This window comes from Castor canadensis, chromosome 1, assembly GCF_047511655.1.
Source record: "Castor canadensis chromosome 1, mCasCan1.hap1v2, whole genome shotgun sequence".
NCBI classification, from domain to species: domain Eukaryota; kingdom Metazoa; phylum Chordata; class Mammalia; order Rodentia; family Castoridae; genus Castor; species Castor canadensis.
The window spans coordinates 168,839,693-168,858,080 of NC_133386.1; the positions used below are offsets into that span (position 1 = coordinate 168,839,693).

The 18,388-nt window shown below is 34.5% G+C and overlaps 1 protein-coding gene across 9 annotated transcripts in view; it reads left to right on the plus strand.

Annotated features, from left to right (window-relative positions):
• Window positions 1-18,388, plus strand: part of Elp4 (elongator acetyltransferase complex subunit 4) — a 234,602-nt gene that overhangs the window by 12,926 nt on the left and 203,288 nt on the right. For all 9 annotated transcript variants that reach the window (XM_074043579.1, XM_074043616.1, XM_074043588.1 and 6 more), the window contains exon 3: window positions 9,569-9,690. In XM_074043579.1, coding sequence (XP_073899680.1) covers window positions 9,569-9,690 — 122 coding nt within the window. The remainder of the gene's footprint in view (window positions 1-9,568; window positions 9,691-18,388) is intronic.

Below are 18,388 nucleotides of genomic sequence, written 5' to 3' on the forward strand. Positions count from 1 at the left end.
CATTAAGAGATAAGAAAGAGGATTCGACATTGCAGATTTGAAAGTAGTGACTGGAAAAATACACAGCCATTTCACATTTATATAACCAAAGATTTGATAGTTGCATATAATCTGTAAATAACATGTAACATATATACATGTGTATTATATATGTGTGTGTATATACATATATATATATATATATATATATATATATATATATATACACGAATGTATATATGAATGACTAAAGAAATAGAGAAATTGGGAATAAAAACTGGGGTTGGGATAGGGAGGGAGTGGATAGTTCAAAACGAAAAAGAAAAATTTCCATGGTAACAACTACCATAGACAAATGGAATGAGACAAGAATTTTAAAGTACACAACAAATTAGACAATTAAAAAAATCATCGATGACTCTGAGAGCAATCTTGAAGTAAAGGAGCAACTCATTTGGACATTCATAGTTTTTTAAATATTAATTCTGGCAAATTTATTATTAACATGCCAGTGACCAGTTTTTTCAAAGTTTAACATTGCAGTCTGGGAACTGAATTTCTAAGTGGACTTGCATAATAAGGAAAAAAAAATGATGTTCCTATTGTCTCTACCCACAAGGCCTCATTCTACCCCTAGGAGGCATAACAACAAGTGCAATTCCATTTCCATGTTATAGCTCATTAAAAATTTTAAAGACAGTTATCTTGCATTCCTTGGATTTCTTTCTTCAATCTAAATATCCCATTTGCATGTCACATGTTTTCGGCTCTCTTCACCATCTTGGTCATTGTCTTCTAAGATCTTTAGTTTAAGTCTCCAAACTAATGTATCATTGTTGGTTTGGTGGTCTACTGTAGAATAAAACAGGACAATCATCTCTTCCAACCAAGGAATTAGATTATTAATTCAGGCCAAAATTACATTTGCTTTTTGGCAGTTCTGTTATATCAATTACCATTTTTATTTGCCCAGTGTTATGGGGATTCACTAAATAGATTAATTAAATGCTTATTGAAGAGTCTCAAAACTTGTTTCACAAAATTGGTAATTTTCAGCATGATGTGTTTATAGTGTCTGTGCTAATCCCTAAGTAGGTAGTCTTCTGCCTATTAGTTTTTCCTGCCTCATAGGATTCAGAAAATAGCAGTGGTGAATATTATAATGTGTATCCCCTCCTCTCTTCTCTTCTCCCCTACTCTTGTCCTCTCCTCCCCTTCTCTCCCCTGTTTGTGTGTGTATAAGAGGCTGTGTTTTTATCCAGACTACCATTTGCATGACTAACTTGTAAAATGAGATGTCTCTGTTGTTTTTCCCTTTCGGTCAGTACTTAGTACATATATACTGTATGCCAGCAGTAGGGATAGAACACTAGCTATATTCTCTGCCATGTGAATCTTTTACCTTTGTGAAGAAATTTCAATAATGTGTATTAAATGCTAATACAGGAGTTAGCAGGGTGCTCCAGGCATACTTTATTTCACCCACCTAGGCTTGTGGAAAGCTTCCAAAGATTGTTTTGGGGAAGATTTGAGCAAATTGGTTGGGCAAAGTGGTAAAGGAATTCGTGCAAAGTCCTGAGACAGGAAACATTTTGGCCAGCACTAATAAGTAGTTTGCTACACCTGGAGTATATATCATAAGAAAGGAAAATACTGAGAAAGAAGGCAACACAGATCTAGAGAGGCTTAACTGCTTGGTTTTCTCAGGTGTTGTAATATGTGTCCTTAACTTACAAATATTATGTTTCTAATTTATTAGTTTAAGTTTCTTTGCTAAAAAGTTGTTAAATAATAGTCATGGACTTTTTAAAGGGAAAAAAGTGACATTTTAAAACTATGCTTAACATAAATATTTTATTTATGCACATTTTGCTCTTTGGCTGCAATCATGCAGTGCCTATAGACAAGGTGTCATCTCATTGTCCAACATAGCCACACTGTGTACAGTACCTGTCCATTGTCACTTAGTAGCCATCTTGGTTATGAGTGATTGTCACGGTATCACCATGCTTGTGTTCAGGTGGCCCTTTTCTGTATCAATAATGGCCCCAAAGCCAATAGTGCTACTAGCAATTTGAATATGCCAGAAAGAAATCTTGAAATGCTTTCTTTAAGTGAAAAAAGTATAGAGTTTGGTACTACCCATGGTTACAAGCATCCATCAGCTGGGAGGTTTTCAAATGTAATCCTTATAGATAGAATGGATGCAAAGTTAAGAGGCACTTGTGACTGTGTAGACAAGAGTTGTTGGTAGCATGTCTAGGGGAGTAATAATGGCATGAAGGAAAGTGATAAAATTCCAGAAATACTTTGAAATTTAACAGAATTTTCATGGAGAGGAGATGGGTGCATTGATGAAAGAGAGAGGATATTAAAGATAAGTCCTGGCTTTCTGAAAATGAAAGAGGGCCACATATGATGGAAGGAAATTAATTACTGAATTCCGTTTTGAACATGCAGTGTTTGAGGTACCTGTATGCTTCTATATTTAATATTAATAGTACTGTTTCTGAAAGCAGCAGGAAAAGTCCATTGTAGCAAGATGGATAAATGAATTATGATATATAAATTTGCTGGAATATCATACAGTCTTAAACCTGATAGGAGACAATGAAGTGGGGAGATGGAGTGAAAAAAAGTGGGGTATAAAAAATTCAGCAATAAGCCGGGCGCTGGTTGCTCATGCTTGTAAATCCTAGCTACTTGGAAGGCTGAGATTGGGAAGATCAAGGCCAACTGGGCTAAATAGTTGACAAGACCCCATCTGCAAAATAACCAGAGCAAAATGAACTAGAGACTTGCCTCAAGCTGAAGAACTCCTGAGTTCAAACCCTAGTTCTGCCAAAAACAAACAAATTCAGCAATAATTGTCACCATGTAAAAAAAGTATACCAAAAAAATACTCAAAGAAAATATAAGAAACTTTTAACCATGACTCTATGAGAATGGTAAGTGTACTTTTTAAATTTTTTTGGATTTTGGATTTATCATACATTAATAATATGAGGGAATTCATTGTGGTAGTTCCATACATGCATAGTGTACCTTGAACAAATTCACCCCTCTATTGTACTTCCATTCCCTGTCTCCCTCTTAATCATACTATACGTACATTTTTACTAGATGACTTTTTTCATTTAGCATGTTTTTGCAGTTCATCCATGTTGTTGTATGTGCATCAGAAGCTCATGACACTTAGGAATACATTATTGTTCTGTTCACTAATGGACATTTGGGTCGTTTCCAAGTTTGTGCTATTACCCAAAACAGCTGCTATAGACATTCTTCATGAATTTATTTCTGAACACGTTTTCAACTTCTATGATGAATACACTGGAGTAAAATTGCTGAGTTCTATAATAAATGTGTGCTTAGCTTTATCAGAAATTGCCAAACTATTTTCCAAAGTAGTTAATACAGTTTTCCATTACCACTAGCAATGTAGGAAGACTTCATTTGCTCCACATACTTGTAATCACTAGAATGGAAATTTTAGCCATTTTAGTGGGAATATAATGGCTTCTCAAAATGTTTTAAGTTTGCATCTTTTGATTTTTTAATGCTATTGAACATCTTTTAGGAGCCCGGTGCTGGTGACTCATACCTTAATCCTAGCTATTTGGGAAGCAGAGATCAGGAGGACTGCAGTTGAGGCTAGCCCAGGCAAATAATTTGTGAGACCCTATCTTGAAAATACCCAACACAAAACAGGGCTGGTGGAGTGGCTCAATTGGTAGAGCACCAGCCTAGCAAGCATGAGATCCTGAGTTCAAACCTCAGTACTGAGGTTTTGCAAAAGCAAAACAAAACAAAATCTTTTGTTTGTTGTTTCTTGGCCATTCCTATATCTTCTGTGAAAAGTGTCATTGCATCTTTTCCTCATTTTTATATTGGATAGTTTGTGAACTTACTGAATATTCAAGACACTATCTGAAAAATAACTAGGGCAAAACCCCCAGTACAAAGAAAAAAGAATCTTAAAGATACATTTGCTGGATATCAACACTCTAGCATATATATGTATTGCAAATTATTTTCTTGTTTGTAGCTTACCTTTTTATCTTTTGTCTTTTGCATTTATTTTCTTTTTTTTTTTCCTAGTATTGATTTTTGTTTTGTTGAGGTAGGGTCTCAGTATATAGCCTAGGCTGGCCTTAAACTTACAATCTTCCTATAATCCTGCTGGGATTATAGGTATGTACCACCATGCTAGGAGCCTTTTTATCTTCTGAATGGTGTCTTTTAAAACAAATACATTTCAAATGCTTGATGAAGTTTCATTTATCCATTTTTTTCTAGTGTAGTTCATGCTTTCATGTCCTATGAAACATTTGCCTGCACCCATGATTGCAAAGATTTCTCCCAGTTTTCTAAAGTTTTAGTGTTTTAAGCTTTTACATTTAGGTTTGTGATTCATATAGGTTAATATTTGCATTCTTGTGTAAGAGTTAAGATGGAAGCTTTTGTTGTTTCCTGAATGAGTATAGTCTGAGGTAAGATAGAAGTTGTTTTTGGTTGCTTCCACATGAATATTCAGTTATTCCAAGACAATTTATTAGAAAATAGTTATTTCTCCATATTTGTAAAAAATCTGTTTTTGTAAAAATAATAAAAATTTGTAAAAATAAACCTGATATGCAGGTTTATTCATTTAGATAGGTTTATTCTTTTTCCCTTAATCTACATTTCTAACATTTTGCCAGTGACTCCTTGACTTGAATAGAGTAAATCTTGAATTCAGACAGATATTCTTTTGCAGATTCATTTAACTATTCTATGACCTTTGAATTTCTCTGCATATTTTAGAATTAGCTTGCCAATGTCTCCAAAAACTTCCTAGGAGTTCCATTGGAAATCCATTAAATATATAGACCAGTTTGGAGGTTTGAATTTTCCATTCCATAAACATGATATAGCTCTCCATTTATCTAAGCTTTCTATTCCTGAGTCTCAGAGAGTTTATACTATAAAAACATAGAGCTGATAAAATTTTCCAGAATATTTCATGGTTTTGAAATCAATTGTTAGTGGAATTTTATGATTGTCACTTTCTAATATTTGTTACTATTACATAGAAGTACAGTTCATTTGCATTGCATGTTAAGTCTTGATAAACTTGACTTATTAACCTTATTTGTTAGCTCTTTGGTAAATTCCTGAAGATCTCCTAAGTATGTAATAATCTTTCAATCTATATAAGTTTCATTTATTTTTCATGCTTTATCATATAAACTAAGACCTTCTGGACAACATTGATTACAAGTAGGGAAAGTGAATGTATTTTCTTTTGTTCCCAACCTCAGGAGAAAAGATTTCATTTTACCACTAAGTATGATGTTGCCTAGAGGGTTGTTGTAGATCCTATGTATTAGGTTGAAGAAATTTGCTAAAAGTCAAATCACTGTTGAGTTTTGTCAAATACCTTTTCTGTAGCTGTTGAAATGATGGTGTGGTCTTAGTCTTTTAATCTATTATTATGATACTTTGAGTTTTCTAGTCTGTGATAAACCCTACTTGGTCATGGGGTTCTTTTTGTATTATTTTTGTTTTTTTACTATTTAATTATTTTCATTATGTTGATGAGGGATATTCTATAGCTTTCTTTTCCTGTGATACCTTGATCTGGATTTGGTATTAATGTCACACATACCTCATGAATGAATTTGGAAGTGTTTCTGTCTACCTTTTCCTTTGTACTTGAAGAGTTCATATAGGATTGGTTTAATTTTTTTTCCTTAAAGGTAGATGATTGTCTATATTTTTGAGGTCTTTCTCTCATTTTGGTATCAGAGATAATGGACCTATAAAATGACTTAGGAATTGTTTCTACTTTCTTTTTACTGAGCTATTAAGTATTAGCATTAGTTCTTAAAATGATTGATTGAGTTTACTAGTGAAGTTGGGGTTGAGAGTAATTTTAAATACAAATTATATTCTGGTTTTCTATTTCTTATTTTACCATATTTGACAATCTGTAAACTTCAAGGAGTTTGTCCATTTTTTCTGGTTGTGAATTTTTTAGCATAATGTTTTCATAATATTTAATTATCTCAATATCCATAAGATCTTTAGTGAAATCCCCTCTTTCATTTCCAATATTGATAATTTGTGACTTACTTCTTTGTATTCTTTATCTGTCCTTTTTAGTGGTCCAGTTTTTCTTTCATTGATTTTTAGTTTTTATTATTTCTTATCACTTGCTTTGCTTAAATTTTATACAAATTTATTCGTATAGCTTTTGAAAATAAAGCTTAAATCATTGATTTTAGACTTTTTTTTTTGCAGTACTGGGGTTTGAACTCAGGACCTACATACACCTTGAGCCACTATACCAGCTCTTTTTTGTGATGGGTTTTTTCAAAATAGGGTCTCTTGAAGTATTTACCTGGGCTGGCTTTGAACCATAGTCCTCCTGATTTCTGCCTCCTGAGTAGCTAGGATTAGAGGCGTAAGCCATCTGCGCCTAGTTGATTTTAGACTTTTCTTATTAAATACTTGAAGGTACAGTTATTCCCTAAAGTTTTTCATATGTAGTATTTCTATAATCATTTAGTTTAAAATATATTCTGATTTTCCTTTTCTTATATTTTTGACCCACAGTGAGTTAGAAATGTGCGTCTTGATTTCTAGATATTTGGAGTTTTTTACATACCTTATTATCATTGAATTTTAAATTAATTCCATTGACTTTGAAAACATATTTTTTTTTGATTAGCCTATGGTCTATCTCGGTGCATGTTCCATACGCACCAAAAAAGAATGTACATTTCTGCATCTATGTGAGGTAATCAATTAGTTAAAATATATGAAGTCATTCAGATTTTCTATTTCCTTAATGATTTTACATTCTAGCTGAACTACCAATTGCTAAGAAAAATGCAATAAAATCTCCAAATAAAATTTATATCATTTCTATTTTTCTGTTGTTATTCCCATTTTTTCACTTTCTGATACCATATTTTCCTTTAATACTTTGAGTGTATTTGCAATAGCTGCCTTAAAACATTTTCCTGTTAAAGTCAAGCATTATATTTTCCTAATAAGTCATATTCTGTAATTCTCTCTCTCTCTCGCAGTATAAGTATTGAAATAAGGGCCTCCTGCTGCTTGCTAAGCAAGTGTTGTACCACTTGAGCCATGCCCCTCACCTATTTTGGCTTTTGTTATTTTCCATGTAGGGTCTCATGCTTGTCTGGCCAGCTTCAGTCATCTTTTTCCTATGCCTCCCACATAGGTAGGGTTACAGGCATGTATCATTTCGCCCAGTTTGTTTGTTGAAATGGGGGTGTCACTAACTTTTTGCCTGGGCTGGCTTCAAACCATGATCCTCCCCATCTCTGCCTCCTCATTAGCTGAGATTGCAGGAGTGTACCATCATTCCCAGTCCACATTCAGTATTTTTCATTTAAAAACTACTCATTGTAAATTATGCATTTTTTTTTAAATTTTTATTTTATTCATATATGCATACAATGTTTGGGTCATTTCTCCCCCCTTACCCCCTCCCCACTCCCTCCCTTACCCCTCCTTACCCCTCACTACCAGGCAGAAACTATTCTGCCCTTATCTCTAATTTTGTTGAAGAGAGAGTATAAGCAATGATAGGAAGGACCAAGGGTTTTTGCTAGTTGAGATAAGGATAGCTATACAGGGAGTTGACTTGCATTGCTTTCCTGTGCATGTGTGTTACCTTCTAAGTTAATTCTTCTCAAACTAACCTTTTCTCTAGTTCCTGGTCCCCTTCTCCAATTGGTCTCAGTTGCTCTAAAGTATCTGCTTTAGTTTCTCTGTGTTGAGGGCAACAAATGCTATGTAGTTTTTTAAGTGTCTTACCTATCCTCATATCTCCCTTGTATGCTCTCGCTTCATCATGTGATCAAACTCCAATCCCCTTCTTGTGTTTGCCCTTGATCTAATGTCTACATATGAGGGAAAACATACGATTTTTGGTCTTTTGGGCCAGGCTAACCTCACTCAGAATGATGTTCTCTAGTTCCATCCATTTACCTGTGAATGATAACATTTCATTCTTCTTTACAGCTGCATAAAATTCCATTGTGTATAAATACACATTTTCTTAATCCATTCATCAGTGGTGGGGCATCTTGGCTGTTTCCTTAAGTTGGCTATTGTGAATAGTGCTGCAATAAACATGGGTGTGCAGGTGCTTCTGGAGTAACCTGTGTCACAGTCTTTTGGGTATATCCCCAAGAGTGGTATTGCTGGATCATATGGTAGATCTATGTTTAGATTTTTAAGAAGCATCCAAATTTTTTTTCAGAGAGGTTGTACTAGTTTACATTCCCACCAGCAGTGTAAGAGGGTTCCTTTTTCCCCCGCATCCTTGCCAACACCTGTTGTTAGTGGTGTTGCTAATGATGGCTATTCTAACAGGGGTGAGGTGGAATCTTAGTGTGGTTTTAATTTGCATTTCCTTTATTGCTAGAGATGGTGAGCATTTTTTTATGTGTTTTTGGCCGTTTGAATTTCGTCTTTTGAGAAAGTTCTGTTTAGTTCACTTGCCCATTTCTTTATTGGTTCATTAGCTTATGAAAAATAATACTAAGAGACCAACTATAAGCTGAAGCTAGTTTCATTTTGTAATGGACTCTCATTACATTGTTTGTCCAAGAAACCTTCTGAATTGTCATGTAATTGTTAAAATTCAGAAAGAAGAAAGAATAAACGTGTAATAAAAAGCCAAGAACTATTTACTAGGAAAGCAGATTGAATACAAATTTAGGAACTCTATCAAAGTAAAATCTTCAATTGTTGGATTTTTAAACCCCAAATCAGAATGTGGAAGTGATGCTAGTTTTACAAATTTTATAAACGTTAACCATCAGGCTGCCTACATAAGAGTGCTTAATTCTTGTGACCTGAAAAAAATGTGTGAGGTTGGGTGTTGGGTTACAGTGGCAGTTTTAGAGGTACAGTGCTTGAGAAAATAAGCTCTACAGAGAAAAAAGACTTCACTTCTTTTGATATGCTGATCATACATAACCCTCTGAATTTTATGCATTTTAGAATGGTGTAGTAGTTGGAGAATGATCTTTGGAATCAGAAAGTTTCTACTTCTCACTGACTATCTTACTGTGCCACAGGAAGACAGGAATGATTACCTCACCTCATACTTATTTTAAGGAGAAAAATTGCAAAACCATGTGAGAGTGTACCAAGAAGGCAGGGAGGGGCAAGGGAGATAATGAGAGGTAATGAGTGCAACAGTGAAACAAACAAACAAAGAAAAACAGATTTGAGGAATGTCAGGTAGCACCTGGAATGAGACCAGAGAAGGAAGGGTCACCTCGCCCCAGAGGTTAAAATGGCCAGTGAAATAATATGTGACCATGTATGGGATAAACTGTACCTCCATTTCTGTAACCTGATCTAAATGGTATATAAGGAATGCCCTCTTTGTTCTGGGAGCTCAGCCTTTAGACTTGAGTCCACTAAGTCACTGCTGGCTTGTTTAATAAACTTGCTTCCCGGAAGCTTTGGTGCACTGTCTCTCTGTCTAACCCATCCTACAAGAGTACTTTGTTTCCCACAGGATTCTGAGTGTAATTTTTTTTTTTCTTTTTTACAGAAGAGGATAAATATAATATTTACTCACCTCTGCTCTTCAAGTATTTCCTGGCGGAAGGAATTATCACTGGGCATACTTTGTTGGTTGCTTCTGCTAAAGAAGACCCTGCTGACATTCTACGGGTATAGACTATACTAGTTCAATATTAAATTTTGTATGTTTTATAGAAATGTTTCTATATATAAACAAGATGCATGTTTATTTACAAACTATTTTTAAATTCATTAACAGGACCATACTTTTTTTGGGGTGGGGGGAGTGGGAGGGGCTTGTACCTGATCTCACTGTGTAACTCAGACTGGCCACAGATACACAGTGCTCTTGTTTTAGCCTCCTTATGCTGGAGATATGTATCACCAAATATGGCCATATTCTTTTTAAATTTCAATGAGAAGTAGCACATTCACTTGAACATAGAATTAATTTTAGATTAGTGTTTTTAGAAAGTTATTTAACTTGAATTTCATATCAGATGTGAGGAAATACTAATACAAATTTAAAACTGACACTAAATAAAATTCTTGGACTAAGAATTCATGAAAGTCATGTTCAATAGCAAAGAATTCCAGATTATACTACCTACTGAAAAAGGAGGAGAACCATCCTTTAATTTTTTTACTTGTTATTGTAATTTTCTTGTTTTGACATAATCTTTTCCATCCCTATCACTGCTTTGCTTGAGCAGATTTTCCAAAATTTATGTTTTTTTCTTTATGCCTCACACAGTATGAATTAATTATTACTTTGAGGAATTCCTTTAAAGAAAGTTGAAATTTTAATTTTCATCTTGAAACTACTAAAAGTGGAAGAAATCACTACCATATGGTAAACAAATAATGGAATGAAAAGCAAAAGGGTATCTTTATAATCATCATGTTTTCTGATAAGACAGTTTACTATTTATGTTTTTCCTTAGCTTAAGGAAGAACAAACTGGTTCCCAGGTACCACAATATTTTGCCTTTTTAATGAAAGCTTTAAGTTTTATTCTAAATGCCTCTAAGAAAATTCAGATGTTCATATATACAAATATTGTTATATCACTATGCCTATTGATATATTGAATATATTATGTATATTCATGAGAACTCTAAAAAAAGTTAGGTTAAAAAAAGTAATTTTAGAATGTCTAATATATTATAAATATGCCAAAGATATAAATTAGAAAAAAGATACAGGAATTAGAAATACTTACTATTAATACTATTTTGCTCTGAAAATGCCAGAAGTGATTCTTTTCCAAGAATAAGCAGTAAGGATAAAATGTAATTGATGCACTTTATCTTTTTTTAAGGCAAGTCTACTTTTTACTTCATAGAGAACAGTTCTAACTTACAGTTCTAATTAAGAGTTCTTAATTCATTTGTCCATAATAGAACCCCAATTTATGCCATTACTTAAAATAGAATTCAAATCTGAAGTCTTACTTCAGTACATAGTCTATATGATGGCATATGTGTAAGGCATTTGTGTTAGCATTCTGTTGCTGTGGACACTATGTCTGACACAATCACCTTTAAGATAACAAAGGTTGACTTTGACTCCTGGTTTCAGAGGCTATCAGTCCATGGTCACTGGTCCCATTGCGTTAGGCCTGGGGTGGCATAGTACTAATGGTGGGAGTGTATAGCAGAGAAGATCTGTTTACTCTAGCTGGGAAGCAGAGAGAAAAGGGGGAGGGTCCAGAGTTCCAATATCTCTTTCAAGGGCACAGACCATCACATACCTTCTTTTTACTACACCCCGTCTCCTAATGGTTCTACACCTCCAAATAGTTGCCATAGGTTGGTAACCAAGCCTTTAACACATGGGCCTTTTGGGGACACTGAGATTCAAAACATAACATCATTTATAAGGAATTTGTAACATAATAAATCCTAATTTGCAGCAACTATCACAACAAAAAAAAAACAAACTTCTACCACCAAAGATAAAAGTTACTAGAATACTGAGGTCAGAACTAAAATGATTCTTTCATAGAGGTCAGACATTTTTCTGTAATAATACTGCCATAAAATCTAAAGGAGAAACCATTATTCAATTGATTTTCCTCTGACAAGACCTATTTCAAGCTTCTATCTTTTTAAAATTTTGTATCATTTTTAGCCTAATGAAAGAAAGCTCAAAAATATTAGTAACAATACTTGATGGATTAAGATATATTGTAAACATCATATGTAAAAATGTCATAATCTATCATCCCCTACAAACACTATGTGCAAATAATGAAGAAGTGATCCAAAAAAAATATTAATAGAAGTACAAAAATATGTAGCACCCAACAGATTAAAAATAAACTGTCTAAACCAAATTAAAACTTAGTAGGCATATAAAAAATGAAGAAAATACAATTTATGAGGGTAATAAACAGTTATAATAAAAAAGAAAAGCCACAGATGATAGATTCAATCAGTAGGTAAGAATATAAGCTTTTGTTTAACTGTATTCTGAATATTCAGTAAAGTCAAAGAAAGATTTAGCAAGTTAAATGGAGACATGGAAGACGAAAGCATTAATTGAAGTTCTATAGATTAAAGTTAAAGTATCTAATGAAAAATACACTTAAAGGTACAGATAAATTAGACAATGAGGAGCAAAAGATTAGTGTACTTAAATATACAGCATTTGAAATTATCCAAATTGAAGGAAAGAACAGACAAAAAGGATTATTATATCAGTGAACTGTGACTAATTTGAAATGCCTTAATCCATGATTGTCATCCTTAAAGTGGAAGGACTAGGACAAAAAAAGCTTTTTTAAAGAAAATTCAGTGAAATTTCCAAAAATAATGAAAATTATTTATCCTCATTTCTAAGGTCCTTGACAAACACCAAGTATAAGAGTCCTAAATAAGGCAACATGAAGTCCAGTCATAATTACTTAAAGGAAATACTTAAAAGGAAATCTTGATAGTGGCTTGAGTTAAAAAGCATGTTATATACACAGGACTGAAGATAAGAATGACAGCAGACTTCTAGTCTGTAATGCAAGCCAGAAAACAATGGAGGAGTCTTAACAAAAATTTTCAATCCACTATCAATTCAGAATTCTATACCCAGCAAAAGTGTCATCAAAAAATAATAGCAAAGTTTATTTCACAATAAAAGGGCTTGTTTTTACTTGAAAGCAAAATAAAGATTTTTTTTTTCAGCTGTTAAAATCTGGAAGACTTTATCACCCCCAGGCCTCACTATCAGAAATGTGAAAGAAAGCCATGCATTGTAGCTCATGCCTATAATCCTAGCTGCTCAGGAGGTAGAGATCAGGAGCATTGTGGCTTGAAGCCAGCCCAGGCAAATGTTTGCAAGACCCTACCTGGAAAATAGCCATCACAACAAAAAAGGTCTGGGGGAGTGGCTCAAGTTACAGGCCCTGATTTTAAACCTCGGTACCAGAAAAAAGAAAAAGAAATGTTAAAGAAAACTTTTCACATGAAGCAGAATAGTAACAAATGGGTATCTGGTCCTAAACAAAGGGATCAGGAGCCCTGAAAATGATCATGTGAATAAATATATCAGCCTACCCCCCTCCATTTTGCAAAGCTAATGGTGAGAAGGGATGGTACAAGGAAAAAGGTAAAATTTGGAGGGGTATACAGATAGTCACTGTCTTGATTGTGTTAATGGTTTCAAAGGTATACACCTAAGTAAAATATTACCAAATTATACACTTTATATGTGGATGGTTTTTTGTATATCATTTATACCTTAATTAAGCTATTTCAAAAAAATCAAATTTTAGAGTTAATAAATACATATTATCCAATTCTCATTTCTTCTGCTTTTTAACAACTTTAGCAACTTTTTTTATTTGTTATTTTCTCTTTTATAAAAGAAGAATAACAACCGACCTTGTGAAAGTCTTCAAAGTATGTGATAGCCGACTAGAAGCAGACAGATTTCTAATTGTGGGGGGAAACTCTTAACACAGATTTTTCCCTTTACATTAGTTTCCCTAGCAATTTTGATGTGGATAAAATTTTGTTTAATTTAGAAGACTAATTAAAATGGTTGTTTCTCAGGCCTCGTCTAACTTGGCTTATCAGCAGCACTCGGTATCATTGATCACTTCTTCCCCTGGCTATGCTTTATCCCTTGGTTTCCAAGTCCTTTCTTGATGTTCTTCTACTCACTGACCACTTTTTCTCATTCTTCTTTGTTAGTTCTTGCTTAGCTTTCCAAACTCTTAGGTGTCCCAAGACGTAGGTCTTAGAACTCTTCTCTTTTCTGTCAAAATTATCTTGCTCATCACATTCTGTTCCAAGATGTCAAGACTGTTTATATACTGATGACTTTTAAATTTATATGACTGCATAGATTAACCTGAATTCCAACTGCCTGCTGTAATCTGTGTGCATAATACATTTAACTGCCTGTTCTATATGTTATTTGTGTCTATTTAAGATCTCAAATTTAACATGCTCAAAACCAAACTCCTGATCTGCTTTATCTCCTAATCCTTTCATCCAGTTTCTCATGAAGTCCAAGTGTGTCTATTTTAAACATAATTACAACCGCTTTGAACTGAAATTATTTATTGCCGGCCTCCCTACATCTATCTTTGCTTCTCTATAGTCTCTAGCCTCTTCAGTCTGTAATCTCTTCTCACTAGAGCATTTAGATACTCTTCAAATGGACATCAGATCATCTCACTTATCTACTCAAAACTATTCAGAGGCCAAGAATCAAGTTTTTATAATGGTCTTAAAGGCCTTAACTATGATGCTTTCATCTCCCTTTATGTGTCTGGCCTCTACTTAGCATATTCCTATAACTTTATTTTGCTTACATTTACTTTCTTGCCTGCTAGGCATGCTTCAAAACCAGGGCCACTGAATGTGCTGTTGTATTTGCCAGGAACTCTTTTGCTTCTATAAGATTTTATTCAAATGCTGCTCTCAGCAGTACTTAACCTAATGTTGCAACTCCCTAGTCCAACTCCCCAGGTCTCTAGTCCTCTTTCCTGCCTTGTTTTCCCACAGTCTGATCATCAACTGGTATACTTGCATATTTGTGTATTGTCTTACTCCTCATGAGGGCAGAACCTTTATGGTTTAATTCACTTATATGATTCTATTGTCTATTACAGTGATATGGACAAATGAATACTTAATGTATATAAAAAACACAAGGAAATAATAAAATTAGAAAATCTTTATTATGGTTAACTGGGTAACATGGTACCCAGATATTTGGTTATTCTGAGTGTACCTGTAAGAGTGGTTTTGGATGAGATTAACATTTAATTTGATAAACTGAGTAAAAATGATTGCTCTCCCTGTTGTGATTGTGATTGGGCTGTATCCAATCAGTTGAAGACCTGAATAAAATAAAAAGGGCTAATCCTCTCTGAGTAAGAGAAAAATTTTCCTGCCTAACTGGTTTCGAATTTGGGCACCTGCCTCAGACTTTAACTGGAAAAGCTTTTCCTGGGTCTCCCAGTCTTCAAAATGGAACTACACTTAGTTGTCCTGGTCCATAGACCTTCAGATTTGAATTGGAGGTATACCATTGATTCCTATGTCTCCAGCCTGCCAATTCATCCTGCGGGTCTTGCAACTTGTCATCCTCTGTAACTGTGTTGAGCTAGTTCCTTAGAATAAAACTCTTAACTTACATATAAAGGTGTGTACACAACACATAAATACATAAACACTATTGGTTCCATTTTTCTAAATTAAATTTCTTTAATTTCTTTTATTCATATGAGTATACAACGTCTGGGTCATCTCTCCCCCACCCCTCCCTCTGCCCCATCCCCTCCCATCCTCCCCTCCCTCTCTTTCCACCCCCACCTCTCAGAAGAAACTGTTCTGCCCTTACCTCTAGTTTTGTTGAAGAGAGATTATAAATACTAATAAGTAGAATCGAGAATTTTTGCTGTTTCAGATAAGGGTAGCTGTACTGTGAGATTCAACTCATTGCTTTCCTGTACATAAGTGTTACTTTCTAAACTGATTTTTCTTGAACTAACCTTTTGTCTAGTTCCTAATCCCATTCTCCTATTGGCCTCTGCTGCTTTAAAGTTTCTGCATTAGTGTCTCTGCATTGAGGGCAACAAATGCTATGTAGTTTTTTGGGTGTCTTACCTATCCTCATATCTCTCTTGTGTGCTCTTGCTTTATTGTGTGATCAAATTCCAATCCCCTCCTTGATCTAATGTCCGTATATGAGGGAAAACATACGATTTTTGGTCTTTTGGGCCAGGCTAACCTCACTTAGAATGATGTTATCCAGTTTTCCATCCATTTATTTGCGAATGATTTCATTTCATTTTTCTTCATGGCTGCATAAAATTCCATTGTGTATAAATACCACATTTTCTTAATGCATTCGTCAGTAGTGGGGCATCTTGGCTGTTTCTATAACTTGGCTATTGTGAATAGTGGTGCAATAAGCATGGGTGTGCAGGTGCCTCTGGAGTAACCTGTGTCACATTCTTTTGGGTATATCCCCAAGAGTGGTATTGCTGGATCAAATGGTAGATCTATGTTTAGGTTTTTAAGATGTCTCCAAATTTTTTTCCAGAGTGGTTGTACTAGTTTACATTCCCACCAGCAGTGTAAGAGGGTTCCTTTTTCCCTGAATCCTCGCCAACACCTGTTGTTAGTGGTGTTGCTGATGATGGCTATTCTAACAGGGGTGAGGTGGAATCTTAGTGTGGTTTTAATTTGCATTTCCTTTATTGCTAGAGATGGTGAGCATTTTTTCATGTGTTTTTTGGCCATTTGCATTTCTTCTTTTGAGAAAGTTCTGTTTAGTTCACTTGCCCATTTCTTTATTGGTTCATTAATTTTGGGAGAGTTTAGTTTTTTGAGTTCCTTGTATATACTGGTTATCAGTCCTGTGTCTGATGTGTACCTAAAAGATATTTTCTCCCATTCTGTGGATGGTCTCCTCAGTTTAGAGAGTATTTTGTTGAGCAGAAGCTTTTAGTTTTATGAAGTCCCATTTATCTATGCTATCTCTTAGTTGCTGAGCTGCTGGGGTTCCATTGAGGAAGTCCTTGCCTATAGCTATTAGTTCCAAAGTATTTCCTACTCTTTCCTGTGCCAACTTTAGAGTTTGGTGTCTGTTATTAAGGTCCTTGATCCATTTTGAGTTAGTACTAGTACAGGTGATAAACATGGGTCTAGTTTCAGTTTTTTGCAGACTGCTAACCACTTTTCCCAACAATTTTTGTTGAAGGGGCTGTCTTTTCTCCATTGTATATTTTTTAGCGCCTTTGTCAAAGATAAGTTGGGTATAGTTGTGTGGATTCATATCCAGGTGCTTTGTTCTGTTCCACTGTCTGTTTTTGTGCTAGTGCCATGCTGTTTTTATTGCTATTGCTTTGTAATATAGTTCGAAGTCGGGTATTGTGATACCTCCAGCATTGCTCTATTTGCTGAGTATTGCCTTGGCTATTTGTTGTCTCTTGTGTTTCCAAATGAATTTTAGTGTAGATTCTTCAGTCTCCTTGATGAGTGTCATTGGAATTTTGATGGGAATTGCATTAAACATGTAGATTGCTTTTGGGAGTACTGCCATTTTTACTATGTTGATTCTACCAATCCATGAGCATGGGAGATCTTTCCATCTTCTATAGTCTTCCTCAATCTCTTTCTTCAGGGGTTTATACTTTTCCTTGTAGAGGTCATTCACATCCTTTGTTAAGTTTCCTCCTAGGTATTTGATTTTTTTTAAGGCTATTGTAAATGGAATTGTTTTCATATATTCTTTCTCAGTTTGTTAATTATTAGTGTATAGAAATGCTAATGATTTTTCTATGTTGATGTTATATCCTGCTTCGTTGCTATAGTTGTTGATGGTGTCTAGGAGTTTTTGGGTAGAGTTTTTTGTGTCTTTAAAGTATAGGATCATATCGTCTGCAAATAGGGATATTTTGACAGTTTTTTTACCTATTTGTATTCCTTTTATTCCTTCTTCTTGCCTAATTTCTCTGACCAGGAATTCCAGTACTATGTTGAATAGGAGTGGAGATAGTGGGCATCCTTGTCTCATTCCTGTTTTAGAGGGAATGTTTTCAGTTTTTCACCATTAAGTATAATGTTGAAGGTAGGTTTGTCATGTATAGCTTTTATAATGTTGAGGTACTTTTCTTCTATTCCAGTTTTCTTAGAGCTTTTATCATGAAGTGGTGTTGGATCTTATCAAACACTTTTTCTGAGTGTATTGAGATGATCAAGTGGTTTTTGTCTTTGCTTCTGTTCATGAGCTGTATAACATTTATTGATTTGTATATGTTAAACCACCCCTGCATTCCTGGGATGAAGCCTACTTGGATGTGGTGAATGATCTTTTTGATGTGTTGTTGAATTTGGCTTGTCATTATTTATTGAGTATTTTTGCATCAATGTTCATTAGCGAGATTGGCCTATAGTTCTCCTTTTTGGAGGTGTGTTTGCCTGGTTTTGGGATAAGTGTAATAGTAGCTTCATAAAATGTGTTGGGAAATTTCCTTCCCTTTCTATTTCATGGAACAGTTATAGAAGGGTTGGTATTAGTGCTTCTTTAAATGTCTGATAGAATTCAGCAGAGTATTTATCAGGTCCTGGACTTTTCTTTTTTGGGAGACTCTTTATTGCTGCTTCAGTTTCATTTTGTGTTTTAGATATATTCAGGTGATTAATGTCTTCTTGTTTGAGTTTGGGATGATCATATTTGTCTAGATATCTGTCCATTTCTTCAAGATTTTCAAATTTATTAGAATATAGGTTCTTGAAATAGTCTCTGATGATATCTGGGACTTCCATGGTGTTTGTTGTTATCTCCCCTTTTGCATTCCTAATTTTACTGTTGGGTTTTTTCTATCCTCATT